The following is a 26049-nucleotide window of genomic DNA, read 5'->3' as shown; positions in this document are numbered from 1 at the left end:
TCTTCCCAATGTCGTAGAAAAGGCCTAAACCAAGATCTAAACATGCCTGCCCATCCAAAAGGTTCCACTGCAAGCATATTACCAATGTTTAACTTGAGAAATAACAGTAAAAAGAAAATGGGGTTGAACATACCTAAGCCATCCTCTTTCCTGGATAGATAGGCGACATTCCTCTTGATGAGGTTCAGTCTGTTCCCCCACAGCATCCAAAAGAACACACTATAGATCCTAGCATAAAGACACACTGGACAGATGCAGACAAAGCTGACATACAAAAAGATCGGAATCAAGTAAGTTTTAATCAGATCAACCCTTTTCCCTCAGAGATAATTTCCATCTATTCCAGCTGACCATCTTAGTATTGGCAGCTTCCAGCCTGCCTTCCCAGTTTTTAAGGCCATAATTGCCAGGTCCAAATTCAATGCCTAGTATCTTAATTTTTTCCTGGGGCACTGGAAGGTTCTGACACAAGAGGAGCGCGTACAGTAGGCTGGGGGATACAGAGACAGACACAGAAGGAATACTTATAGACACAGAAGGGGTGGCCATAGGAACTGGGGAGAGATCCTGAACGGGACCAGGGGAGTCAGTCAACCTGTCCAGCCACAACAATTCATCTATTACCTCCTTCTCCATCTTGTGCCAAGCTTCAGGACATTGGCAGTAGGGGTGACCAAGGCGCAGGCACAGGTTGCGCCTGTCATCTGGGTGCATGACCCTGACCCCAGGATACTGAACATATTAATGCTGAACAGGAAGAGCTAAAATGCCCCTTTTCTCCACAGCAGTGACAAAGCTTTGGCTGACCAGGATAGAAAATAGTCATCCTATCCCTCCCTATAAAAGCCAAGGAGGGCAGGTGACAAACAAAATTCCCATCCCTGGCCAACCTGACCGTTACCGACCAACCCCCAGTCCAGATGCCACGTTCATCAAGGATTTTATCTGGCTTTGTCAAAACCTCACCATAATTCTTTAACCAGACCTCTAGGTCCCAAGCAGGAAAACTCTTATTAGTGAGGATAATGGTTATCTTTTTCACTGTTGACTTTTGTGAAACAGCAACTGGTGCCAGACCTTCCCATTCAGGTCTTAACCTGCACCGAGCCTCATATCATTCCCAGAACAAGTCAAGGCCCTCTGGCCTGGTGAAGCTAATTGTGTATTCCCGGCTCCCAACTACATGTATTAGGGCATAGAAGTCTTTTGCCCCCAAAACCCATCTACAAAATCATGTCTACCTCCACACGCCATGCTGGAGGGATTGCACCACCTTCCCATTTAAAGCGGTAGTATCCCGCTTTTTGACACTTTTACCTACAGATAAGCCTATAATAAGGCTTACCTGGAGGTACAATTAATATCTCCTAAACCGGCACGGTTTAGGAGATATTTGCAGTGCATGCAGCCGCTCACGCGAGCAGCACATGCGCTCTGAAGGTCCGGGGGGACCTTCAGTTTTCCTTGCCGGGAGCTTGCCGGAAAATCACTCCCGCGCTCATGCGCGGGAGTGACGTCATTGCGGCTCCGGCCAATCACAGCGCCGGAGTCGCCGAACCCGGAAGAGACGCCGAGGGATCATGGCAGCGCCCGCAGTGATGTCCGGGGGTCTGTGTCGGGGCTTCGTTCTAAGGTAAGTAATACATAATGAGCTAGTATGCGATGCATACTAGCTCATTATGCCTTTGTCTTGCAGGTTTTTTTTTTTTTTTCGGGTTTACAACCGCTTTAAGAATGACTACATTAGGCCTTGGACACCCGGCAGAAACCAGAGACCCAAGACCAGATCCAAAGGTGCTCAAAGTGGCAGCTTGTTGGGGAAAACCCTGCTTGGAAGTGGAGTTCCTCTTTGACTGTAGCCCCGGCTTGATAATATTACCAGGAGCACAGCATACCACCTGAGCAAATGTAGGCTTATCCGGGCCAAGGCCCCAAGCTGATGTAACATTAGTCTGTACATTACTATTATTATTATTTTTAACTGCTTGGACTGAGCCAGCAGGATTGTCCTTTACACCTGTATGGGTATGATTGTCCATTACACATTAATTGGTGGGATGGTCCATCACAACTGTACTGGAAAAATTGTTATCAGACACACAAACATCAGGTATAGTCACAGTTTCTGCTGCAGTACCACATGTCTGCTGATGCTGTGCTGTGGAGTCCTGCTCAGCAGCTGTGACTGGACAAGCAGCTTTGGGCTCAGCAGAAAGAGGGTTAATAGGTTTTGCTGGCAGTTGTAGTCCCTCTGCCAAAATGTCATTTTTTAAATGCAACTTTTTCTGAGAAGCAACATTAGCAGGTAGAGTATTGCTGGACATAAAGTTACCAGCCTGGGTGTCATTGGGCAAACCATCAGGATTAGTCACGGTGGTAAATGGAAAAAAAACAGTTTTATCTATAGTTTGGGGCATGCTAATCTTTACCTTGTGAGACACATTGTCAGGTAAATCCTCCTCATCATCAAACACAAGCTGATCCCCCCCATTGGAGACTCCCATTGCCTTGATCACTCTCAGCATGCCTCCTGCATCCTGAGAATGTAATGGGCTGCTTACCTCACCCTATGGGAGAAGGGGGTCAGAACTGGGAGTTGTCTTTGCGCACCCGCTCCTTCCGCGGTCTGGCCCCTGCTGTGTCTAATCAGACCACGTGCACATAAACACGTAGATCTACGCGATTATGTGAAGCCGAGCCGCCCTGCCGCAGTAAATCTGCCTGTGGCGGTCGGCAAGTAGTAAATTTAAAAGTCTAATGCTTGCTGAAAAATAGTTTTACATTGTAGCTTTTAAAAAGCTACTAATACAAAAAATTGTCTTCAGCTCTGACATTTGTCTTTGCCAGAGCGAACATTCTTTTTAGTAAAATGACAGATTTATCTTATGTAGATGGATCTGGGTTAATGTACATTTCAATCTGCTGCAATATGTGTTAACAGGCAGCTGAACAGCAAAGACTTTGTCTTTATCTGACCGACCTGTGCCTGAGCTGGTGTCCGTGACTCCCTCTGTGATTGTGGATGGACGACGTCCGTCCTGTAGCACAGTCACACTCCGCCACAACGCTCCGTTCTGGCTTCTCGGCTTGGCTCCTGGTATTTTAGAAGCTGGCAGCGGTGTGGCGGGAAACGCACTATGACATTCCTCACTCATCTTGACACAAGTAGGCATGCCGCACAGCCTCTGCCAGCAGCCAGACCCGCCCACCAGCGCCAGCCGAATACAGGAAAGGATCGGGTCGTCTCGGACATCTCCGGAACCGCGCATTTCCGAACCAAGCCAATCGCAGCCATTTTTCACTGGCACTTTTCTCCTGCTACGGGCATTTAAGAGCAGGAAGAAAAGAGCCAGTGGTGGCTGGTGCTCCGTGGGTCGGGGGAGGGGGGGGGCGGCAGATGGACCAGACCACAGACCACACCAGTTCCAGCCCGCACCGCACATCATACATCCCCCCCCCTGGTCACCAGCTCACTCACCCTGTGCTGCCTCTGGACTGACATGTGAAGGTGGCGGCTTCCCCCTCAGTCTCCTCCGTGTCCCCCTTCGTTGGTCAGGCTTCCCCTGCGTCTCCTCCCTTCTCCTTCTTCGCCAATAGGATGGCCTCTCATTTTAGCTAATCAGGAAATGGGTCTCAGGACCCGCTTCCTGATTGGCCAGGAGGAGAATCTATGCAACAATAGCGAATATTCATTTGCTATTGTCACACAACTGGGTGGGCACAGGGCGCAGTGCTCTGCGCCCCGAGCCCACCCTTTTTTGAAGCATATTAGAGCCTCTGGCTCTAATCACGTGCTTCAAGTACAAAAAAAATCCCCTATTGGAATCCATGCATCCGGCGCCCTGCATGTAGATTAGGGGGCCGGACGCATGGCTAAGGGGGGGGGGTCCCTGCGCCCCTAATGGACGGGCCGCCACTGAAAGGAGCCCTGTTTTCACGGGCTGCCCATAAATATACAGGCGGTTGGCAACACTGAACTCTCCACTCCTAAAATATACCGCACCGATAAAAGACTTTGCTCCTTCCTCTAACTCTCCTCTCCTAAAATATACTGCACCGATGGAGGACTCTGTTCCTTCCTCTAACTCTCCTCTCCAAAAATATACTGCACTGATGGAGGACTCTGCTCTTTCCTCTAACTCTTCTCTGCTAAAATATACTGCACTGATGGAGGACTCTGCTCCTTCCTCTAACTCTCCTCTCCTAAAATATACCACACCGATAAAAGACTTTGCTCCTTCCTCTAACTCTCCTCTCCTAAAATATACTGCACTGATGGAGGACTCTGCTCTTTCCTCTAACTCTTCTCTCCTAAAATATACTGCACTGATGGAGGACTCTGCTCCTTCCTCTAACTCTCCTCTCCTAAAATATACAGCACCGATGAAAGACTTTGCTTCTGCTTCTTCTTCTAACTCTCCTCTCCTAAAATACTCTGTACTGATTAGCTGATGAAGACTCTGCTCCTTTCTCCAACTCTCCTCTCCTAAAGTATACTGCACCGATTGGGGACTATGCTCCTTCCCCTAACTCTCCTCTCCTAAAATTCACTGCACTGATGGAGAATTCTCCTCTCCTAGAATTCTCTGCACGGATGGAGGACTCTGCTCCTTTTAATATCTAACTACTTTGCTCTGCTGGAGGACTTTGCTCCTTCTATAACCTTACTGCCCTCTTCTGAAATACTCTTTGCTGCTTAAAGACTTTGATCCATCTGCTATCTAAAGCTGATAATACACAGATATTTCGATCAACAATAATTCAACAGATTCCCCCATCCACGCTATACACGCTGTATTCTGACAGTCACAGCCGCTGCCTGTCAGAATACCTGAACAGCGGCTGCATTTAAATGGATGCTACTGCTGTTCAGCCAAAAACATTCCGCCAGGCTGCAGGTGGCCAACCTGGCCACTCACACAACCAATTTCGCATTGTGTAAAGTTGGCCATATACTGATTGAAATTCGGCAGGGAACAGTCAAATTTTGATAAGTTCATGGGCATCCTTGCTTGGCAGAAGTCAATTATTTGATTGACTTCTGTTCAAATGTTGGAAAACTCTGGGCGATCAGCAGTTGCAGCCACTTTGTGTATTCAGACAGTGGCTGGTGCTGCGATCAGAATACAATATCCCCCATCCACCTTACTTATGTTGATGAAGGAATTTGTTCGTTTTTTGACTGAAGCAAACGTCTATGGCCAGCTTTCCTCTCCCGAAATACTCTGCACTGTTGAAAAAAGACCTAATCTGGCTCAGCAGGCTTTGTCCACATCCAGATGACCACACTGAGGATCACAACAAAACCAAAATGCCCGGAGGAAAGTCTGGTCAGATCTTGGTAGCCAATCAGATTTGATCTATCGGCTTCAGGTTGCATCTCTGGCCTGTTTACGGACAACAAAAAGACCATTTATCGCCTTTTCCTGACTGCTGATATGCTAAAAGCTCAGCGCTGACTTCTGAAACAAGGCCTTTGTTTTAACTCCACTACAGTAAACACATCTGAATCTAAATTGCTAATGTCCTCTCCCATCTGTAGTCCGCACTGTGCCAGCAGGCTCCATTACTGACTGAGCCGGCGTCTGTTTCCCAACTTCTCTAAGTGCCGTCTGTATGAAAATGGTGACACATCACCTGAGACACTGGAAATAAATGACACCGCTCTCCTGCTCCTAAAAATAGGGAGGACATTTCCTCCTCTTCCTCAGAGTTCTCAGGATTTGTGATGTGCAGTAAAAAAGAGCAGCAACAGACTCCTGGAATATTCTCCAAAACAGATAAAACTCTTTATTTTTTTATGAGTGGTGAAGGGTCAGAAGTCCTGTCAGGGTACAGTTCATGCACACAGAGATTTCTAGGCAGGGTGGATAAAAATCAATGATTTTTTTAAAAAATCAATAAAAAAAAAAAAAAAAAAGAAATAAGAAGTAAAAAAAAAAAAGTAATAATAAAGGATTTTTCCTTATTTAAATCAGATTTTTTGGATTTTTAATCAAATTTATTTTAATAAAATGCTTTTGGAGCAAAAATCTATCGAAAGATAGTTTTCTATTTAAAATACATTAATAATTGGGTTTATTCAGCATGAAATGGCGCTTAGTTATGTAGCATGAGGCTGTATATTCTGCACAATTTACATTTTTGGTAAACTCATTGAGAGCCCTTTCATACTGAGGCACTTTTCAAGTGCTTTGGCGCTAAAAAAAAAAAAAAAAAAAGCGCCTGAAAAGTTCACGAAAACCTATTGCCATTAAAATCAATAAGTGCTTTCACACTGGGGTGGTGCGCTGGTGGGGTGGTGAAAAAAGTCCTGCAAGCAGCATCTTTGGAGCATGTTTAGAGAGCTAAAAAAAAAAGCGCCTGAAAAACGCCCCTTTCCATTGAAATGCATGGAAATCGCCTCAAAATGGTTCTCAAGGTAGTTTCATGTCCTTAAAGCACACCGATACCGCCTGAAAAGTGTCGCAAAATTGCTCAGCATTTTATGGGCAGTTTTCAAGAGCCTCAGTGTGAAAGGGCTCTCAATGAATCCAAGCTCTGCAAGCTGAGATAACATGCACTGCATGGATGCAATCACACAATTTCACACTACCAGAAAGAATGAGTCCTTACATTTAAAGAGCACCTGTCATTTCAGATCTATCATGGCAGCGCCTGTTAGTGGGCATCCACTCACCTGCTGTCGTCACGTCCCTCACCTGGTTGTATCACTGCCGCATCACCAGCCGTCCCATTAAAGTGAATGGGACTGTTGGTGAGTCAACAGAGGATCAGAGGAGGAGCCCCCTGCAGGACAGAGATGACAGTTGCTCTTTAAAAATTATGATTTAAATCGAGTTGATTTAAATCAAGCCTTTCTACTGTTTATAGGTATTATGCCATGTTGTGCACAGCCTATTGCATTACTGCATCCGTGTGTGTGTGTGTATGTATATACAGAAACACATATATACACATGCACACAAATACTTAGTAAATAAAAGTAAACAAACATTTTAAAACATGGACGGTGTCAGTAGGGCAATGAACGTTTAAGTATAACAGTAGACGATGTCAGTTGGACAGTGGAAGGTGTGTGTCAGTATAACAGTGGACGGTGTCAGTAGTGGACGGTGTCAATATAACAGTAGACGGTGTCAGTAGTGGACGGTGTCAATATAACAGTAGACGGTGTCAATATAACAGTAGACGGTGTCAGTAGTGGACGGTGTCAGTATAACAGTGGACGGTGTCAGTATAACAGTGGACGGTGTCAGTATAACAGTGGACGGTGTCAGTATAACAGTGGACGGTGTCAGTATAACAGTGGACGGTGTCAGTATAACAGTGGACGGTGTCAATATAACAGTAGACGGTGTCAATATAACAGTAGACGGTGTCAATATAACAGTAGACGGTGTCAGTATAACAGTGGACGGTGTCAGTATAACAGTAGACGGTGTCAGTATAACAGTAGACGGTGTCAGTATAACAGTAGACGGTGTCAGTATAACAGTGGACGGTGTCAGTATAACAGTGGACGGTGTCAGTATAACAGTAGACGGTGTCAGTATAACAGTGGACGGTGTCAGTAGCGCAGTAAGTGTACTTTGGGGAAATATGCACTGCACAGGGTGATTAGGGTGAGCCCAGGCACATCTGGCACACCCCCTGCGCACACCTATGGCTCCAGCAATGCGGCATCCTGGAGCTCCCTGCTGATCGCTGAAATCTTCGAGGTTATCAAACGCCGGCCACTTTCATTGGCAAGGTGGGGATGACATCACTTCCGCGCATGCACGGAGTTCCTTCTGCACTGCGCCAAATGTCAACAATTAGTTGCGCATCCGCAGCTCATCGTACAGGGGCAGACAGGTAGGTAGTTTTAATGTAGAAGAGAACAAGCATGTCAAAGGTGCGGTTTTAATTTCTTACCTAAAGTTCCATGTTAAGCTTACCAACTCATTCCTGCACCCAGGGAGCCCAAAATGCCACATACAGAAAGGCATACATGTGACTGGCTGTATACAGCTGTACTCTGGAAACACTGATGCTTACACCAGTAAACAAAGACGCATCAACGCTTCCAAGAGTATGGCTACCTACATCCGTTCACTTGTACGACAGGCTGTAGATAGCACCTTCCACTCACTAGGCGCAGGAAAGTGTCAGAAAATGTATGCTAGGCATATAAAATGCCTATAAATCTCAATGTGCATGAATAGTTATTGCAGAATTTATAGCTTTGACTCCACCAGGTAGAAGCATAGCAGGGATGCTGCTGATGCCTAGTTTTACAATTCCACAGTCCTTCCTTCTCTATGCTGTGCTTCACAGGGCTGATTTTACCCATCCTGACACATGAAGGTGCAGAACAGACAATGGGATTCATTTACTAAAACTGGAGAGTGCAAAGTCCGGTGCAGATGTCCATGGTAGCCAATCAACTTCCTGTTTTTTTTTTTCCGAATCTAAATTGAACTAGCTGAAGTTAGAAGCTGATTGGCTACCATGGACAAACAACCAGAATATGCACCCTCCAGTTTTAGTAAAATCAACCCCAATGGATCTATTTGGCCTCTTGCACACTGCAGCTTGAAAAAGCTCAGTACAGCTTTTTTTTTTACTGAGCTAAAATACAGCTCATTAATTGTAATGTGCATATGCATACAGGCACGTAAACAAGTGCCGCGCATTCTTCAGTGAAAAAAAAAAAAAAAAAGAAAAAATGGAAAAATCTGCTTTTTTGGCCAGTAATTTATGCCTCATGCGTGCAAATGTGCGAAAAAAAAAAAAACATGTGAATGTGCACAAGTGCCCATTTACATATTGTGCAGAACAAAAATGTGAGAGGATTTTGCGTATCTGCGCGAAAAATTGTGCGAATGCATATACGTGTAGATGCACGTAAATATGCGCAAATACTTACAAAAACAAATCCTGAAAAAGTAGATGCTCAAACAGGAGTATGATGTGCAAGAGGCCATAAACTCCCCACACACATTACAACACGATTGTAAAATTTCCTTCAACTCTACCTACAACTATGCAAGGGCTCACTGGATAGAATTTAAAGCAGAGGTGCTCAATCTGGGGCCTGAGGAGCCCATTGATGTGGCCCACCACCTCAGACCAGGGAAGCGCATGCCTATGGTCAGGGATGGTGGGTCGGTAAGCCCAGATCACAATCAAAGGGTTGCCGACTCACCGTTCCAGAGTATCAGAGCCGGCGGAGGGAGGAGGCGGCCATGGAGGGGGCAGCAGCCACACAAGCTACAATACCTGTAACGTCAGCTCCTGTCCCAAATGCGCTTCGCCTGCGACTTTTCTAGCAGCCTGGAGAGCGATGCCAGCAGAAGCTGGAAGAAGAAAGGGTCAGTGTATTAACCACTTGCCAACCACCCACCGCAGTTTCACTGCGGCAGGCTGGATCGGCTGCGCGAAACGGCGGTACGTCGGTGCGCCGCAGCGCTACTGGGGCGAGTGTGCGCCACCGTCGGTGCTCTATCGCCTCCACAAGGCAGCAGGGATGCTGATGCATGGGACCAGCAGCACCGATTTCCACCAGCCATCCACATCGCTCCCCACTGAGAGAGAACGGTCAGCTGTTGTAAACACAGCAGACCATTGTTCTCTGTGAAATGATCACAGAGCGCCTGTGATCCTTCTTTAACCACTTAAGCCCCAGCCCTATTTCGGACACTTTTTGTTTACAAGTTAAAATCAGTATTTTTTCCTAGAAAACTATTTAGAACCCCCAAACAGTATATATATTGTTTTAGCAAAGACTCTGGAGAATAAAATGTTGGTCATTGCAAAATTTTTTGTCACGCGGTATTTGCGCAGCGGTCTTTAAAACGCCATTTTTTTGGAAAAAATGTGAAAAATCACATTTTACTGCATTTAAAAAATACTAAACAGTAAAGTTAGCCCATTTTTTTGTATATTGTGAAAGATGATGTCACACCGAGTAAATAGATACCCAACATGTTACGGTTTAAAATTGCGCCTCCCCGTGGGATGGCGACAAACTACGGTCAATAGAGATCTCAATCTGCGACGCTTTAAATTTATTTAACGGTTACCAGTTTAGAGTTAGAGTGTAGCTCTTTTTTTTTAAATTATTGCCCACGCTCTGGCGATCGCGGCGATACCTCACATGTGTGGTTTGAACAGCGATTTCATTCGCGGCTCGACTTGCGTATACGTTTTTTTTTTTGTGCGCGAGCTAACGGTGACGGGGGCGGCTAAATTTTTTTTTTTCCTCTTTATTTTTTCTTTTTTTTTTTTTTAACTTTATTACAGGTTTTTTAAAAAAAAAAAAATCTGATCACTTTTATTGATGTCACAAGCAATGTAAACCATCCCTTGTGACACCAATATGTAGTGACAGGTACACTTTATGGAGGGATCGAGGGTCTAAAAGACCCCAGACCCCTCCACTACACTTCCATGTATGCAAAACGCCGAAAACGGCATTTTTGCATACAGACGTTTTTCAAATCTGCCGCCTTTTGCAGCACAGTAACCCGGAAGTGACGTCATGGACGCCGCCGGGTTACGTCATCGGAGACCCGATCTATGCCGTTTCCGGCATTCATCGGGACTCCATCCAGCCAGCGGACGTGCCGGCTGGGTGCTCGGGGCTCCCGGTGGGACGGGAGCCCCGAGCAAAGCCATGGAAGGCGGCGGGAGGGGGGGTAACCCGACCCGGGTAACGATCGCATCGGTCGTTACCGACGAAAAGCCAACCGTTGGCTTTAAACCACGGTACCGGGATGATGCCTCTAGCTAGAGGCATCATCCCGGTATAACCCTGCAAAGTTACCCGACGTACCGGTACGTTGATATGCGGTAAGTGGTTATAGAAACACAGGTCTCTGTTCATTCAGCAAGCCCACCCCCCCCCCCCCGACAGTTAGAAAGCACCCCCTAGGGACACATTTAACCCTTTGAGCGGCCCGGGTGTTAACCCCTTCCCTGCCAATGTCATTATTACAGTAACACTGCATATTTTTTAGCACTGATTACTGTAATAATGTCACTGGTCCCCCCCAAGAGTGTCAAAAATGTCACTTAGGGGTCCGATCTGTCCACTGCAATGTCGCAGCCCCACTAAAAATCGCAGATTGCCGCCATTACTAGGAAAAAAATAGAAAAAAATGACATAAATCTTTCCCCTAGATAGTAGACGCGATAACTTTTGTGAAAACCAATGAAAATTGCTTATTGCTATTTTTTTTTTACCAAAAATATGTAGCAAAATACAAATTGGCCTAAAAGGATGAACATTTTTTAATTTAAAATTTTTATTTATTTTGGGAAAGTTATATAGCAGAATGTAAAAATGTATTTTTTTTTTCAGAATTGTCGCTCTTTTTTTGTTTATAGCGCAAAAAATAAAAATCGCACAGGTGATCAAATACCACCAAAAGAAAGCTCTTTTTGTGGGAAAAAAAAGGATGTCAATTTCATTTGGGTACAGCGTCGCACGACCGTGCAATTGTCCATTAAAGTCACGCAGTGCCGAATCGCAAAATAGGCTCTGGTCATTAAGCAGCCAAATCCTCCGGGGCTTAAGTGGTTAAAAAAAAAAAGATATATATATAATGTTTGGGGGTTCTAAATAATTTTCTGTCAAAAAAATACTAATTTTAACTTGTAGGCAACAAATGTCAGAAAAAGGCTTAGGCTCCAAGGGGTTAATCATAGATGTGATTACCGGTCCTCAATTAGCTCCTCCCTTTAACCCTGTCCCCCAGGTGATGTGCCAATCTCACAAAGTACTCTATGTTACCTGAAAACAATCAAAAACTTTCCCTCCACCCCCCCCCCTCTCCCGGCATGAGTGGGAACCCATTTACTGGAAGGTCAGCCGATTCATACACGATCGCACACAGAGATTTTATAAACCCCTCCATTGCAGTCTACGTACAGATTTAGCCCAGAGTTCCCCTTTAATACAGATCAGTTAATGTTTTACCTACAGTCACCCAACCGGCTGGGCCAGCTCCTCCCGGGAACAACGATTGTGATGACCAGACACAGCGTGATGAATGACTAATTCCTGATTTATACCCTGTTCCAAATTATTATGGAAATTCTATTTAAGTGTCACAAAGATTAAATATTACGTTTTTCAGTTTAACTCATGGATGGCATTGTGTCTCAGGGCTCTTTTGATCACTGAAAACAATCTCAGACACCTGTGATAATTAGATTGCCAGGTGAGCCCAATGTAAGGAAAAACTACTAAAGGAGGGTGTTCAACATTATTAAGCAGAGCGCCATTTTCATGCAATATGGGGGAAGAAAAAGGCTCTCTCTGCTGCCGAAAAGAGTGAAATAGTTCAATGCCTTGGACGATTAGATATTTCACGAAAACCTAAGCGTGATCATCGCACTATTAAGAGATTTGTGGCTGATTCAGAGCACAGACAGGTTTGTGCAGAGAAAGGCACATTGAGGAAGATTTCTGCCAGATCCATGCATCGGATCAAGAGATCAGCTGCTAAAATACCATTACATAGCAGCAAACAGACATTTGAAGCTGCTGGTGCCTCTGGAGTCCAACGGACATCAAGGTGTAGAGTCCTCCAGAGTCTTGCAACTGTGCCTTCTATTCCGTGTCTTCTATTCCGTGCCTTCTAACTGTGTCTTGCAACTGTGCCTTCTATTCCGCGTCTTCTATTCCGTGCCTTCTAACTGTGTCTTGCAACTGTACCTTCTATTCCGCGTCTTCTATTCCGTGCCTTCTAACTGTGTCTTGCAACTGTGCCTTCTATTCCGCGTCTTCTATTCCGCGTCTTCTATTCCGTGCCTTCTAACTGTGTCTTGCAACTGTGCCTTCTAACTGTGCCTTCTATTCCGTGCCTTCTAAGTGTGTCTTGCAACTGTGTCTTGCAACTGTACCTTCTATTCCGTGTCTTCTAACTGTGTCTTGCAACTGTACCTTCTATTCCGTGTCTTCTAACTGTGTCTTGCAACTGTGCCTTCTAACTGTGTCTTGCAACTGTACCTTCTATTCTGCCACCACTAACCAATGCTTACAAGCAGAAATGGCTGCATTAGGCAGAAAAATACATGAAGACTAATTTTTAAACAGTCCTGTTCACTGATGAGTGCCATGCAACCCTGGATGGTCCAGATGGATGGAGTAGTGGATGGTTGGTGGACGGCAACCCTGTTTCAACAAGGCTGCGATGCCAGCAAGGCGGTGGTGGAGTCATGTTTTGGGCCAGAATCATGGGAAGAGAGCTGGTCGGCCCCTTTAGTGCCAGTTCACACTACCGTAATACGACTTTTCAGGCGACTTGGTCAGCCTGGCAAGTCGCGCACCGTCGCGGTCCACTGCGTAGTACAGGACCGGTTCGCTCCGACTTAGAAAAAGGGTCCTGTACTACTTCGGGGCGACCTGGAGCGACTTGTATAGACATTCATTTTATGAAGTCCGTGCAAGTCGTGCCGAAGTTGCGCTGCACGCGACTTCACAGGTCGCCCCCGAAGTCGTGCCGCTTCAGTGTGAACCGGCACTAAGGGTCCCTGAAGGTGTAAGGATGACCTCTGCAAAGTATGTGGAGTTTCTGACTGACCACTTTCTTCCCTGGTACAGAAGGAAGAACTATGCTTTCCGTAATAAAATCATCTTCATGCATGACCATGCTGCAAAGAATACCTCTGCATCAATGGCTGCTATGGGGATAAAAGGAGAGAAAGTCATGGTGTGGCCTCCATCCTCCCCTGACCTCAATCCTATTGAGATCCTTTGGAGCATCCTCAAGCAAAAGATCTATGAGGGTGGGAGGCAGTTTACATCCAAACAGCAGCTCTGGGAGGCTATTCTGACATCTTGCAAACAAATTCAAGCAGAAACTGTCCAAATACTCACAAGTTCAATGGATGCTAGACTTGTGAAGCTGCTATCAAATAAGGGGTCCTATGTCAAAATGTAACGTGACCTGTTAAAATGTTTAAAAAGTTAAAATGTTATAAGTTTGATTAAAATAGCTTTTGATTTCAGTAAATATGCTGCAAACACAACTAATGACAATTTTCAGTTCTTTACAACCTATAAAGTGCGTTGAAACTTACGGGGTGTAATAATTTGGAACGTTTTTTATGTTTAAAAAAAAAAAAAAATACTGTTATCATTAGGAGGTTTGTTCAATAAAATTTGAATTGTACTCTTAATAGTTGATAACATGTGAATTATGCTGACTGTTATTTACATCAATTATTTAGGTAAATGAGAAAAATATAATTTGCATAATAATTTGGAACAGGGTATAAAGAGAACCGTGCTGACAACTACCTGAGCGGCCATTGCTGTCTGACAGTCAGTAGCACGCTTTGGCTCAGAGGAAGAGGGTTCTCCCTCGAAACGCATTAGCCCAGCCAGACATTTGCGGACACCAAAACGTCATCCAGTACAGGGGCTCCATGGCCATTTTGGAGACGACCGGTTCCATTGTGTTCTATGTGCGTTTTTTCTCTGCCTGCTTATCAGGAGAGCCTGATCCCTAGTTAGGCCTGGTACATGTGTCCAGCGTGTGATTTACCTGGTCTGAAGGAGTGTCTGTATCCAATAGAGGAGCCTGTTGGACAGTGGAGGAAACCCAGCCAGTGACACACAGGCTTTGTGGCCGTTGGGTGGGCACAACAGCGATGCCTCCTGAGATAGGTGATAAAGGCCAGGGGCACATGTGACAGGGCGTCTATGGGAGGGAAGCCAGGTCCCAGGAGGAGGGTGACAGCTGTCTCTCCTCCTGTCAGTGTGGAAAGTGGTCACAAGCAGTTGGCCTAGTGGACCAGAAATGTGGTGCTGAGCCCGGAGGTCCAGAGGAAACTGGCCGTGGAGCAAGTGGCAACGCAACCCGAGGAAAAACAGTGTCCGTGAGTACCAGGGAGCTTGCCAGGGGTCTGCCCAGGAGGGGGACCACTAAAGTGGAGGTCAGTGGACAGGAGCCAGCACATACAGCGAGTAAGAAAGGGGGTGCCAAGTTAGACCCTAAAGAGTAACCTGAAACAGTGTTTACATTTTTTATCTTCACTTCAGTGGCAAGGTGAAGCAGCGGCCTTGCTGCACTCACTACAGTCAGTTGTCCTCAGGATTTGTGCATAGTTCAATGGTTGGAGTATCCCACTCATCCCTTCTCCCATCCCAGTTCCAAATAAAACACAAAAAACAAATCCCCAGACTGTTGCTATGGGTAACCCAGAAGAATCCAATCTCAGGGGGCAGTGCTACATGCGCAATCATCATTTGTTTGGGAGTACAATGTATGTGGTCTTCGGATTTTAATAAACCTTTTTGGTGTTGGTGCACAGGGTCGGTGCGCCCTTCTTTTGTTGTTGTTTTTCACTGACCTAGAACTCTGCAGATTAGGAGCTCCGGTGTCACTCTGACTTTAATTCTTTCAGGTCAGTGACTGGGAAACTATACAAGCTAGAAGACAGTAGCAAATCATGGATTCAGGTTTCTTTGTAAAACTTTTTCCAGTTTTAGATAGAGTCTGGAAGAAGAATAATCTTTGTATTGCTGCCTGTGTCCCCACGGGGTAGATTCAGCCTCACTATGGGCAATCCAAGATGTACAGAAGAGGAGGCGAGGGCAAATCTTCCAATGGGAACAACTGTCCAAAGCTGCCTATACATTATGACATTCTTTGCTGGTTCCTGATAAACTGGCTCAAAATGTGCTAAATTGGTGACCCTGATGGCCCCCACCTGCCCGACATTGTTTGAATAATTGAAGTCGATGGGAAGAACATTTTTGGCAGAACATACCACCACTGTTTGGGTATTCTGGCAACTGAATGGGGGTATCAGAATACAATAGGCACAGCAGGAGATTCGTACATCTACTTAACCTTCGGAAGATTTACCCCCCTTCATGACCAGGCCACTTTTTGCTATACAGCACTGCGTTACTTTAACTGACAATTGCGCAGCCATGCGACACTGCACCCAAATAAAATGTATGTCCTTTTTTCTGTTACGAATAGAGCTTTCTCTTGGTGGTATTTTATTACCTCTGTGGGTTTTTTTTTGTGCTATAAACAAAAAAAGGCCAACAATTTCAAAAAAGAAACAAAAAAAAAAAAAAACACAATATTTTAAAACTATTCAAGAAATTATAACAAAAAACTTTCTGCTATAAAACATCCAATAAAAAGAAAAAAAAAAATTGAATTTCTTCATTAATTTAGGCCAATACATAATCTACTACATATGTTTGGTAAAAAGAAAATACCAATAAGCGTGTATTGATTTGTTTGGGAAAAAGTTATAGCAACTACAAACAGGATTATTTTATTAGGGAACGACTAAATATCGGTGGGGAGGTTTATCAGGGGCCGATGTTCACTTTTTTTGAAGTATTGGTATCGGTCACAAACATGCCGATACTGATTCAAGTGGTTGTACCGGAGTGATGCCTGCAGCTACAGGCATCACCCAAGTACCGTTTTCTAGAGCCAACAGTCGGCTTTCTTGTAAAGAGAACTGATGCGGCTAATCAGCCACTCGGCTGTTATTACAAGCAGCAGGAGGGGACGTCCCCACCCTTCCGCCAATCCGTGACACTCCGTACAGGTCTCCCAAGCCACCCTGGTCAAAAAGACCAAAATAGGGTTTCCATCCGTCCGGATTTCACGGACAGGATCGGATGCGGATGGCAGCGGGTGTCAGCGGACATGTCTCCGCTGAGATCCGCTGCCCCATATGGATGCACGGGGGATCCGATCAGATCCGCCTAAAAAACTGACAGGGGGATCTGATCAGATCGCTCGTGTGAAAGGGGCCTAAAGGTTGGGGTAAGAAGCGACTATACGGTTATTTTTTCATCTTGGATAGAGTACAGAAGGGTTACTTACAACCCCTGTCAGGTTTTTTGACCATCTGTGTCCCATTAGGTAGATTTTCCCAAAAACAGAAAGTGAGAGCAAATCCCTCCAAAATGAGAATTTCTGATTGTTGGCAGAACACATTTCCCCTTTGGAACATTTGCCCGCTATTCTTGCTCTGGTTGTGGGCGGGGTCTGCTGCGCCGGTGCACAGTGAGTAACTCACAAGCCAAAAATCTAACATTAAGGTAGTTCCCGGACTCAGAAAGGAGCCTTCACTGTGTGCAGTAATAAAGTGCAGAGTTCCTCTGAAAAGCAAAAACCTGTGCCCACTCCATCAGTCCAGTATACCTCGGTTACCTCACTCCCAGTAGCAGAAAGGGGTCCTGCTGAACACAAATCATGGACCTCATGCGTGCTCTCACTTAGAAGAGATGTATGGGTTTTGTTTGTTTTTCTCAGAATCATACTTACCTTGGTGGATGCAGCATCGGTCTGAAAGGCTGAGCTGGGTGTTGGTCCAGGCATTTGGACAAATCCCAACTCCATTGTCGCAATCTTGCCCCAGCCTGGACTAGCTCTTTGAGGTCAGCCGACAGTGGGCTTCAGCCCGCTGTCTGCTGAAAATGGGTCACAGGAGTGCAGAACAATCTACACTCCTTTCATCCACTTGAGAAGTACAGCCAAATGGAAACTGGAACAGGTGGGCCTGTCAAAACCAAAAGCCCGGGAACTGAGCTGAAATTGTTTAACCCTTTCCCCAGCCTGGGCCGGCTGCTATACATATACATCTCAACCTGCCTACATGGTGACAACCCAAAATGTGGGACTTTATTATCCGTTCACTTTGAGTGAGCGCAGTCACCAGGACAAATAGAGAAGGTGAATCTCTATCTCCAAACTAGGAGCATAGACGGCAAGAAAAACCCGACAGGTCTTCTCATTTCTCTCCGCTCTATCCACAACTAAAAGAAAAAAGGTTTGCCTTTAGTTCTACTTTAACTTTGGTTCAATCACAAATTTTAGCATGCCAAAGCTGAGAATACCCCTCTGGCCTCATAATTCAGCCGTGAGCCCCAGGTGAAGCTGGGAGATTTAGTAAGCCGTGTGCCAGGCCTCCGATTCAGCACCGTGGTGAGATTTGCAGAAAGACAGAGAGCAGAATCAGTGGGTGAATCATGCCCGAGTCACTGCAGTGGAATCTTTTACAGAGGAAAATATGTTCTACTTCGTCTGAAGGCGGACACAAAGAGGAGCTATAAAATGGGAAAATGTGAGCGAACAATGGAGCAGCAACAATTTAAAGGAGCAGAGCACACACGGAAAAGGACACTATCCTTACAACCTAACTCTGGAAACAACTTTGGGGCAGAATCGCATTTTTGGCTTCATAGATTTTATTGGCAATGCCTGAAAAGCACTTGAAAAAACCTGTGTCTATTTGCATTTACATGCTTCCATTGGAGGGCGCATTCACACCTGCCAATGTACGATTAGATGCTGAAACCCGAGCGGAGGGGTGCCATGATTAGCTGTGAGAGGCAGCCCTATTGGAATTAATTGGAGGCTGATAACTGCGGCCACTTGCATGTCATCTCTCATGCAGCAATGTTCGATATCTCACAAAAGTGAGTACACCCCTCAGTTTTGTAAATATTTTATTCTATCTTTTCATGTGACAACACTGAAGAAATGACGCTTTGCTACAATGTAAAGTAGTAAGTGTACAGCTTGTATAACAGTGCAAATTTTCTGTCCCCTCAAAATAACTCAACACACAGCCATTAATGTCTAAACTGCTGGCAACACAAGTGAGTACACCCCTAAGTGGAAATGTCCAAATTGGGCCCAATTATCCATTTTCCCTCCCTGGTGTCATGTGACTCGTTAGTGTTACAAGGTCTCAGGTGTGAATGGGGAGCAGGTGTGGTAAATTTGGGGTTATTGCTCTCACTCTCTCATACTGGTCACTGGAAGTTCAACATGGCAAAAAACTCTTAGAGGATCTGAAAAAAAGAATTGCTGCTCTACATAAAGATGGCCTAGGCTATAAGAAGATTGCCAAGACCCTGAAACTGAGCTGCAGCACGATGGTCAAGACCATACAGCAGTTTACCAGGACAGGTTCCACTCAAAACAGGCCTCGCCATGGTCAACCAAAGAATTTGAGTGCACGTGCTCAGCGTCATATCCAGAGGTTGTCTTTGGGAAATAGATGTAAAAGTGCTGCCAACATTGCTGCAGAGGTTGAAGGGTTGGGGGGAGTCAGACTGTCAGTGCTCAGACCATACGCCGCAAACTGCATCAAATTGGTCTGCATGGCCGTCGTCCCAGAAGGAAGCCTCTTCTAAAGATGATGCACAAGAAAGCCTGCAAACAGTTTGCTGAAGACCAGCAGACTAAGGACATGGATTACTGGAACCATGCTCTGTGGTCTGACGAGACCAAGATAAACTTATTTGGTTCAGATGGTGTCAAGCATGTGTGGCGGCAACCAGGTAAAGATTACAAAGACAAGTGTGTCTTCCCTACAGTCAAGCATGGTGGTGGGAGTGTCATGGTCTGGGGCTGCATGAGTGCTGCCGGCACTGGGGAGCTACAGTTCATGGAGGGAACTATGAATGCCAACATGTATTGTGACATACTGAAGCAGAGCCTGATCCCCTCCCTTCAGAGACTGGGCCGCAGGGTATTCCAACATGATACGACCCCAAACACACCTCCAAGACGACCAGAGAGTAAGAGCGATAACACCAAATTTAACACACTTTCTCTCCATTCACACCTGAGACCTAGAACCACTAACGAGTAACATGACACCGGGGAGGGAAAATGGCTAATTGGGCCCATTTTGGACATTTCCACTTAGGAGTGTACTCACTTTTGTTGCCAGCGATTTAGACATTAACGGCTGTGTGTTGAGTTATTTTGAGGGTACAGCACATTTACACTGTTATACAATCTGTACACTCACTACTTTACATTGTAGCAAAGTGTCATTTCTTCAGTGTTGTCACATGAAGACCCCGTTCACACTGGGGCGACCTGTCAGGCGAGCTGTGGACCCGTTCTAATAGGAGCGACACAAGTCACTCCGACTTAGAAAAAGGGTCCGGAGCTTCTTTGGGGCGACCTGGAGCGACCTGCATTGACTTCAATGTTATGAAGTCCGTGCCGGCCGCTCCGAGGTCGCGGTGCGAGCTGCGCGCCGCGACCTGTGAGGTCGCCCCGGCAAGTTGGATCGCCCCAGTGTGAACGGGGTCTAAAAGATATAATAAAATATTTACAAAAATGTGAGGGGTGTACTCACTTTTGTGAGATACTGTAAGTGCAAATCAATAAAAGTGCCATGCTATGTAAAACAATCCTTTTGTGTATATTCACATTCAAATCCATGTTCAACAAACAATGATAGACACTAGAAAGGAATATATGCAATTATATATAAATGATAAAAAATATCAGATAAAATAACATGCAGTGAATAGTGTTACATAAAGTCCATGGAAATACAAATAAAAATGTTCCATATGTGACTTGATTCTATGCATGAATCACATTACACGAAAAATTCTGCAATCCAAAATAAGGTGCTCCAACTACCGCTGTGCCATCTCACACGTGCCCCCCTCCCCCCAGTTGGGTGTATTCTCACCTTAATGTGTGTGACCCCTCACCTAAATCGGGTCAAAAAACGCTTGTGAGCCACTCCAGGGCGCAGTATGGTGGATCTAGATCCGCTGATTCCTGCGCTCTTCCTTGTGACAGTCTCCCAGTCAATGAACAGCATACAAGTGCATGTAGGTGTAAGAGAACTCTGATAGGGCTTATATCATTTAAGCATGGATTTTTATTACAAAAATATCAAACAGGGTACCTGGTGCTTCCAGCTTACCAGGCTATATCAGGAAGTAGTACATAAGATCACCCCAAAAGACACACAACTGCTATCTCCCTGCTGGCTGCTTACTCCTTGTAAGGGTTCAGTTGCCTTCGCTGTCCTCGCCCCTCCCCTACGCGTGTTGACACAGGGTCACGTGTCTTCCTCAGGGGGATTTCTACTAATACACTCACATGTGAGTGATTGGTCCTAGATGCAGGCAGTCTGCAGCCGAATTTAATTTTATCTATGGCCTGGCCGTTAACGTTCATGAGAAGTCGATCTAATGATTGAATTCTCATAAGCGGGCTTGTTGGAAAATTTGTTCGATCAGCACTGCAGTAAGCCGCTGTCAGAATACAATACCCCAGCAGGGAAGATTCCTCCTTCCACCTTGATTGTGTAGATGGAAGATTCCATTTATTTCTTTTAATAAGCCTCCTGGCTGATCAAAACAAAATCATCCATCTATTGCCGGTCTAATGGTGCCCATACACCAGACAAAAAATCATTAGAAAATCTGTCATTTGGACAGTTTGTTCGTTTCTGAGTCAGTTAATGGACACAGATTGGTAATTGGTTTGGACATTTTTGAGCCAAAAAACGAAGGACAAGTTTGGAAACTTTCTTCCGAACGAACCATAAATTAAAAGATTAATGTGTTTCTCGTCCAAACTGTTTGCACTAGGTATATGTGACAAAACGAACGAAAAACTGATTCATTTATGTCCTTTGAACAATGTACTGATCAAAATTCCATCACTACATGATGGCATAATTGTTTGCTCTCGGCCGAGTGTTCATTATTCGAAAAGGAGTCTGAACGATTTTTCGTATGGTGTATGGCCAGCATTAATGAATGCATAGATTTATTTTGTTCAGCTTGTGGAGTGAATTGAACTGATACCTCCACCCTCACCTACAGAATGGATGGACAAACCCTCCTGCTTAGCTATTGTATTCTGACAGCCGCCGACACCTGAATAGTGATTGCAGCTACAACTTCCTTCATAAAAATTAAATTAAACAATCGACTTATGTGAAATGGAGCGATACCGGCCACTGCTGGAATTTTGGCAGAGCCAGCAAAAAGGGACCTTCCAGCAATGGGGTTTATTTACTAAAACTGGAGAGTGCAAAATCTGGTGCAGCTGTGCATAGAAACCAATCAGCTTCCAGATTTTTTTTTTTTGTCAAAGTTTATTTGAATAAGCTGAAGTTAGAAGCCGATTGGTTACCATGCACAGCTGCACCAGATTTTGCACTCTCCAGGTATAATAACCGGTTCCCGACCGCCAGCTGCAGTTTTACTGCGGCAGGCTGGCTCTCCTGTGCGAACAGACGTTGCTCTACGTCGGTCGCCCGCAGGGTGCTGGGGGGGCGAGCGCGCGTCGCCGCTATTCTGCCCTCACTAGGCAGTGGAGATGCTGATGCACGGGGTCAATTGCCGCCGGGCACCCGCGATCGCTCCCCGCTGAGAGAAAAGGACGGTCAGCTGACCGTTGTTCTCTCTGAAATGGACACATAGCGCCTGTGATCCTTCTATATAGGAACACAGGTCTCTATGATCATTTCACAAGTCCCTCCCCCCGGCTCACATTTAACCCCTTGATCACCCCTTCCCTGCCAGTGTCATTATTACAGTAACAGTGCATATTTTTAGCACTGATTACTGTAGTAAATTAAAAAGTGTCAGTTAGGGGTCCTATCTGTCCACCGCAATGTCATAGTCCCACTAAAAATCGCAGATTGCCGCCATTACTAGTAAAAAAAAAAAAAAATGACATAAATCTTTCACCTAGTTTGTAGACGCGATAACTTTTGCAGAAACCAATCAAAATACACTTATTGGGATTTTTTTTTACCAAAAATATGTAACAGAATACAAATTGGCCTACAAGGATGAAAAAAAAAATGTTGATGTTTACTTTTTTGGGTTTTTTTATGTTGGGAATGTTATATAGCAGAATGTGAAGAATATTGTTTTTTTTTTTTTTTTTTTCAGAATCATCACTCAATTTGTGGGAAAAAAAGGACGTCAATTTTATTTCAATACAGTGTCGTGCAGCCACGCAATTTTCCGTTACAGTGCCGAATCGCAAAAAACAGCCCGGTCATTAAGAGGACAAATCCTTCCGGACCAGAACTGGTTAATGAACCCTACTATGTTTTAGTTCCACTTTATCGCATACATGCAGATTACATGAGCTATAAGGCTACATTCACACCTGAGCGTAGCGTTTTTCGCGCGTTTTTTACCGCGATTTTACCGCGATTTTTGCGGCGGTTTTTACCGCGATTTTACCGCGATTTTTACCGCGATTTTTGTGCAGGCGTTTTTAGATTGAATAGAGATCAATGGAAAACGCCTGTAATCTGCCCAAAAAGAAGCTCATGTACTTTTTTGAGCGTTGGGCGTTTTGTATACAGCGTCAAAACGCTCAGATGTGAACAGGGGCCATTGAAATGAATAGGATTTGTCTTGTTGGGCGTTTTGAGAGCTGATCCTAGAGCAGAAAAACGCCCCAAAAACGCCCCAAAACGCCTAGATGTGAACGGAGCCTAAAGGAGGAGCTGATAGGAGGGTTATTACCGGTCACAGGTGACTGCTAGTTCTGGGGCCAGCATCAAGCTGCACCAACCCTGGAACTGGTGGCACTGCTTCTGGAATGCAAGTAATGGCCTCGGCTGTGATAGACATTATGCCAAGCTTTCTTCAAGACTGGTCATTGACTACAATGAAGTGCAGCATCCAATCAAATCTTATCCATCTCCTGGAAGCGACCAAAGTGAACCCTGGAAGCATGATCACTACATACAATCTCCTTTAGGTTTACTAAAATTATGTATTATAAAAACAAACCTAAACAACCCATCCAATGTGTATCCAATAAGGCAGACCCTAATGCGGGGTACACACTGACAGATCGCTGTACTAACACAAGCAATGTTAGTACAGCTATCTCCCCCCTATTGTGTTGTAACAGGGGACTGCCCTGCTAGGACACACTGATCAGTGCTTATGGCCATTGGTTACGAGCGCTGATCCGATGCAAGTCGGCTTCTGTTTTTTCCAGTATGCCCATTCAACAGAAGCCAGACTTTAGGCCAGGTTCTGGCAGACAGGCTACTGCATACACTGGCCAAATGTTGGCTGGTAGTAATGGACTCGGACATGTTCAGATCAGGAAAAGCACACCACCAATCACAGGCAGCGTGTGTATGCTGCCAGACGGGGAATGCCTCACTGCCTACGATTGGCGGTGTGCAGTGAGGGCTTACTGGCGGGCTCAATCTGAACAAGCCCATCACTATTGGCCGGTTTCTGTTCATCCACCCGATATTCGGCCATTGTGTACCAGCCTTAAGGCCCCTTTCATACAAAGGGTCTGATCAGGTGCGCCTGTCAGTTTTTCACGACCTGATCAGACAGTCTTTTTACCCCTATGGACCAGTGGGGGTAAACAGACTTGTGTCCATTTACACCCGCCCACCTCCAATCCGATCTGGTCCGCTTAAAAATAACAAAGGAGATCCGTTCTCCTCTCTCTAGGCAGATGTAAACGGGCAGTGGAATCCATTTATACCTGCCGATCCATAAAGCAGGCTCGGTCCATGTCCGCTCTGCATAAACTGAGCAGACACAGACCTGTCATCGGTCTGCACTGCTCTGATCAGCGGACAGATCCATTGCTGATCTAATTGGAGTCTGCCTCACATGAAAGGGGCCTTACACTACACGATGGTAGATCTAAAGCAGATTGTCCAATCAGATTGTGTAGTGTATGGTCAGCCCTAAGCTGCCTATAGAGGGATTGGGCTCAGTAGGGACAGGCCAATTTTCGCTCCATCTATGGCCATTGCCACTTGACAGAATTCCATCTATGAATGAAACGGTTGGAAATTTTTTCTTGATTAGCTGGCTGCAGCCACTGATCAGGGTATTCTGACAGCTGTCAGAAAACAATGGACACGGGGGGGGGGGGGGGGGGGATTTCTCCGGTCACCTCACTTGTGTGAATGGGGAATCAGTTTTTAGTTTTTTTTTTGATCAGCCTTCTGCCTGATTAAAAAAACAAGGCATCTATGGTCAGCCTTAGATCTACCATCAACTATGTAGTACGAGGGCCTGCCTGATTAGATACAAATTGAAAGCCTTGTTTAGGTTTGTCCGCATATTAAATAGTACAATCAGATTGTATAGTGTATGGCCAGTGTAATTTTAGGGAAAAAAAATAAAAAAATCTTCAAAATCCCAGATTTTACAATATTGTTATAAAGGAGGGCTATCAATCTACAGAACACATCACCAGTTCAGTGATCAGCTCCTGATCATTTCTTCCATCTTTTGGGGGCTACATTGGAGAGATCTCTGACCTGAACATTGTAAGGGGTTTCCACCATCCCTGCTAGAGCCGCACCACAAAGGTGGGCGGAGCTGGAGGCCTCTGATACATCAGTGATCCTAGGCCTTAGGGACCCCGAGAGATATAAGACACCAGTGGGGACCCCATCTACAATATTTGGCATGGATATTAAAAGATGAAAAAAAGTTACACTGAATTTTCCACTTACCTCATATTGTCCACCGTCCTGCCACCGTTTTTCAGCAGGCACACTGGCACTGCCAGCGCTGACAGGATAAGGCACAGAATGCAGTATAGAACTACTTTAAAATGGAATTTGAATGTGACACTTATCTCCATGAGAATAAGCGGGGTGAGAAAAATAATGGCCAACCAAAAAATCCACCACAGGTCCATCGTGAGACCCGAGTGCAGGAGGAAAAGACGCAGGGAAAAGAGTGCAGGAGGAAAAGACGCAGGGAAAGGGGCAGGAGGAAAAGACGCAGGGAAAAGAGTGCAGGAGGAAAAGACGCAGTGAAAGGGGGCAGGAGGAAAAGATGCAGAGAAAAAAGCGCAGGAGAAAAAGACGCAGGGAAAAGAGTGCAGGAGGAAAAAAAATAAATAAAAATCGCAGTGACCTGAGCGTAGGAGGAAAAATCGCAGTGACCTGAGCGCAGGAGGAAAATAAATCGCAGGGACCCGAGCGCAGGAGGAAAATAAATCGCAGGGACCCGAGTGCAGGAGGAAAATAAATCGCAGGGACTCGAGCGCAGGAGGAAAAAAATCGCAGGGACCCGAGTGCAGGAGGAAAAAAATCGCAGGGACCCGAGCGCAGGAGGAAAAAAATCGCAGGGACCCGAGTGCAGGAGGAAAAATTGCAGGGACCCAAGTGCAGGAGGAAAATCGCAGGGACCCGAGTGTAAGAGGAAAAATTGCAGGGACCCGAGCGCAGGAGGAAAATCGCAGGGACCCGAGCGTAAGAGGAAAAATCGCAGGG

At 45.4% G+C, this 26049-nt stretch overlaps 1 protein-coding gene across 1 annotated transcript in view; it reads right to left on the bottom strand.

Moving 5' to 3' along the window:
* The window catches only part of AGPAT2 (1-acylglycerol-3-phosphate O-acyltransferase 2), a 119457-nt gene extending 93969 nt beyond the window's left edge, over positions 1-25488 (bottom strand). The window contains exon 1 of the mRNA XM_082264558.1: positions 25282-25488. Coding sequence (XP_082120684.1) covers positions 25282-25469 — 188 coding nt within the window. The 5' untranslated portion in view covers positions 25470-25488. The remainder of the gene's footprint in view (positions 1-25281) is intronic.
* Positions 25489-26049: the final 561 nt, after the last annotated feature.

The sequence above is a fragment of the Pelophylax lessonae genome, assembly GCF_965119305.1.
Source record: "Pelophylax lessonae genome assembly, chromosome: 7".
Lineage (NCBI taxonomy): Eukaryota > Metazoa > Chordata > Amphibia > Anura > Ranidae > Pelophylax > Pelophylax lessonae.
Note: the sequence above shows the minus strand (reverse complement) of the source record. Positions and strands in the feature narration are given on the sequence as shown.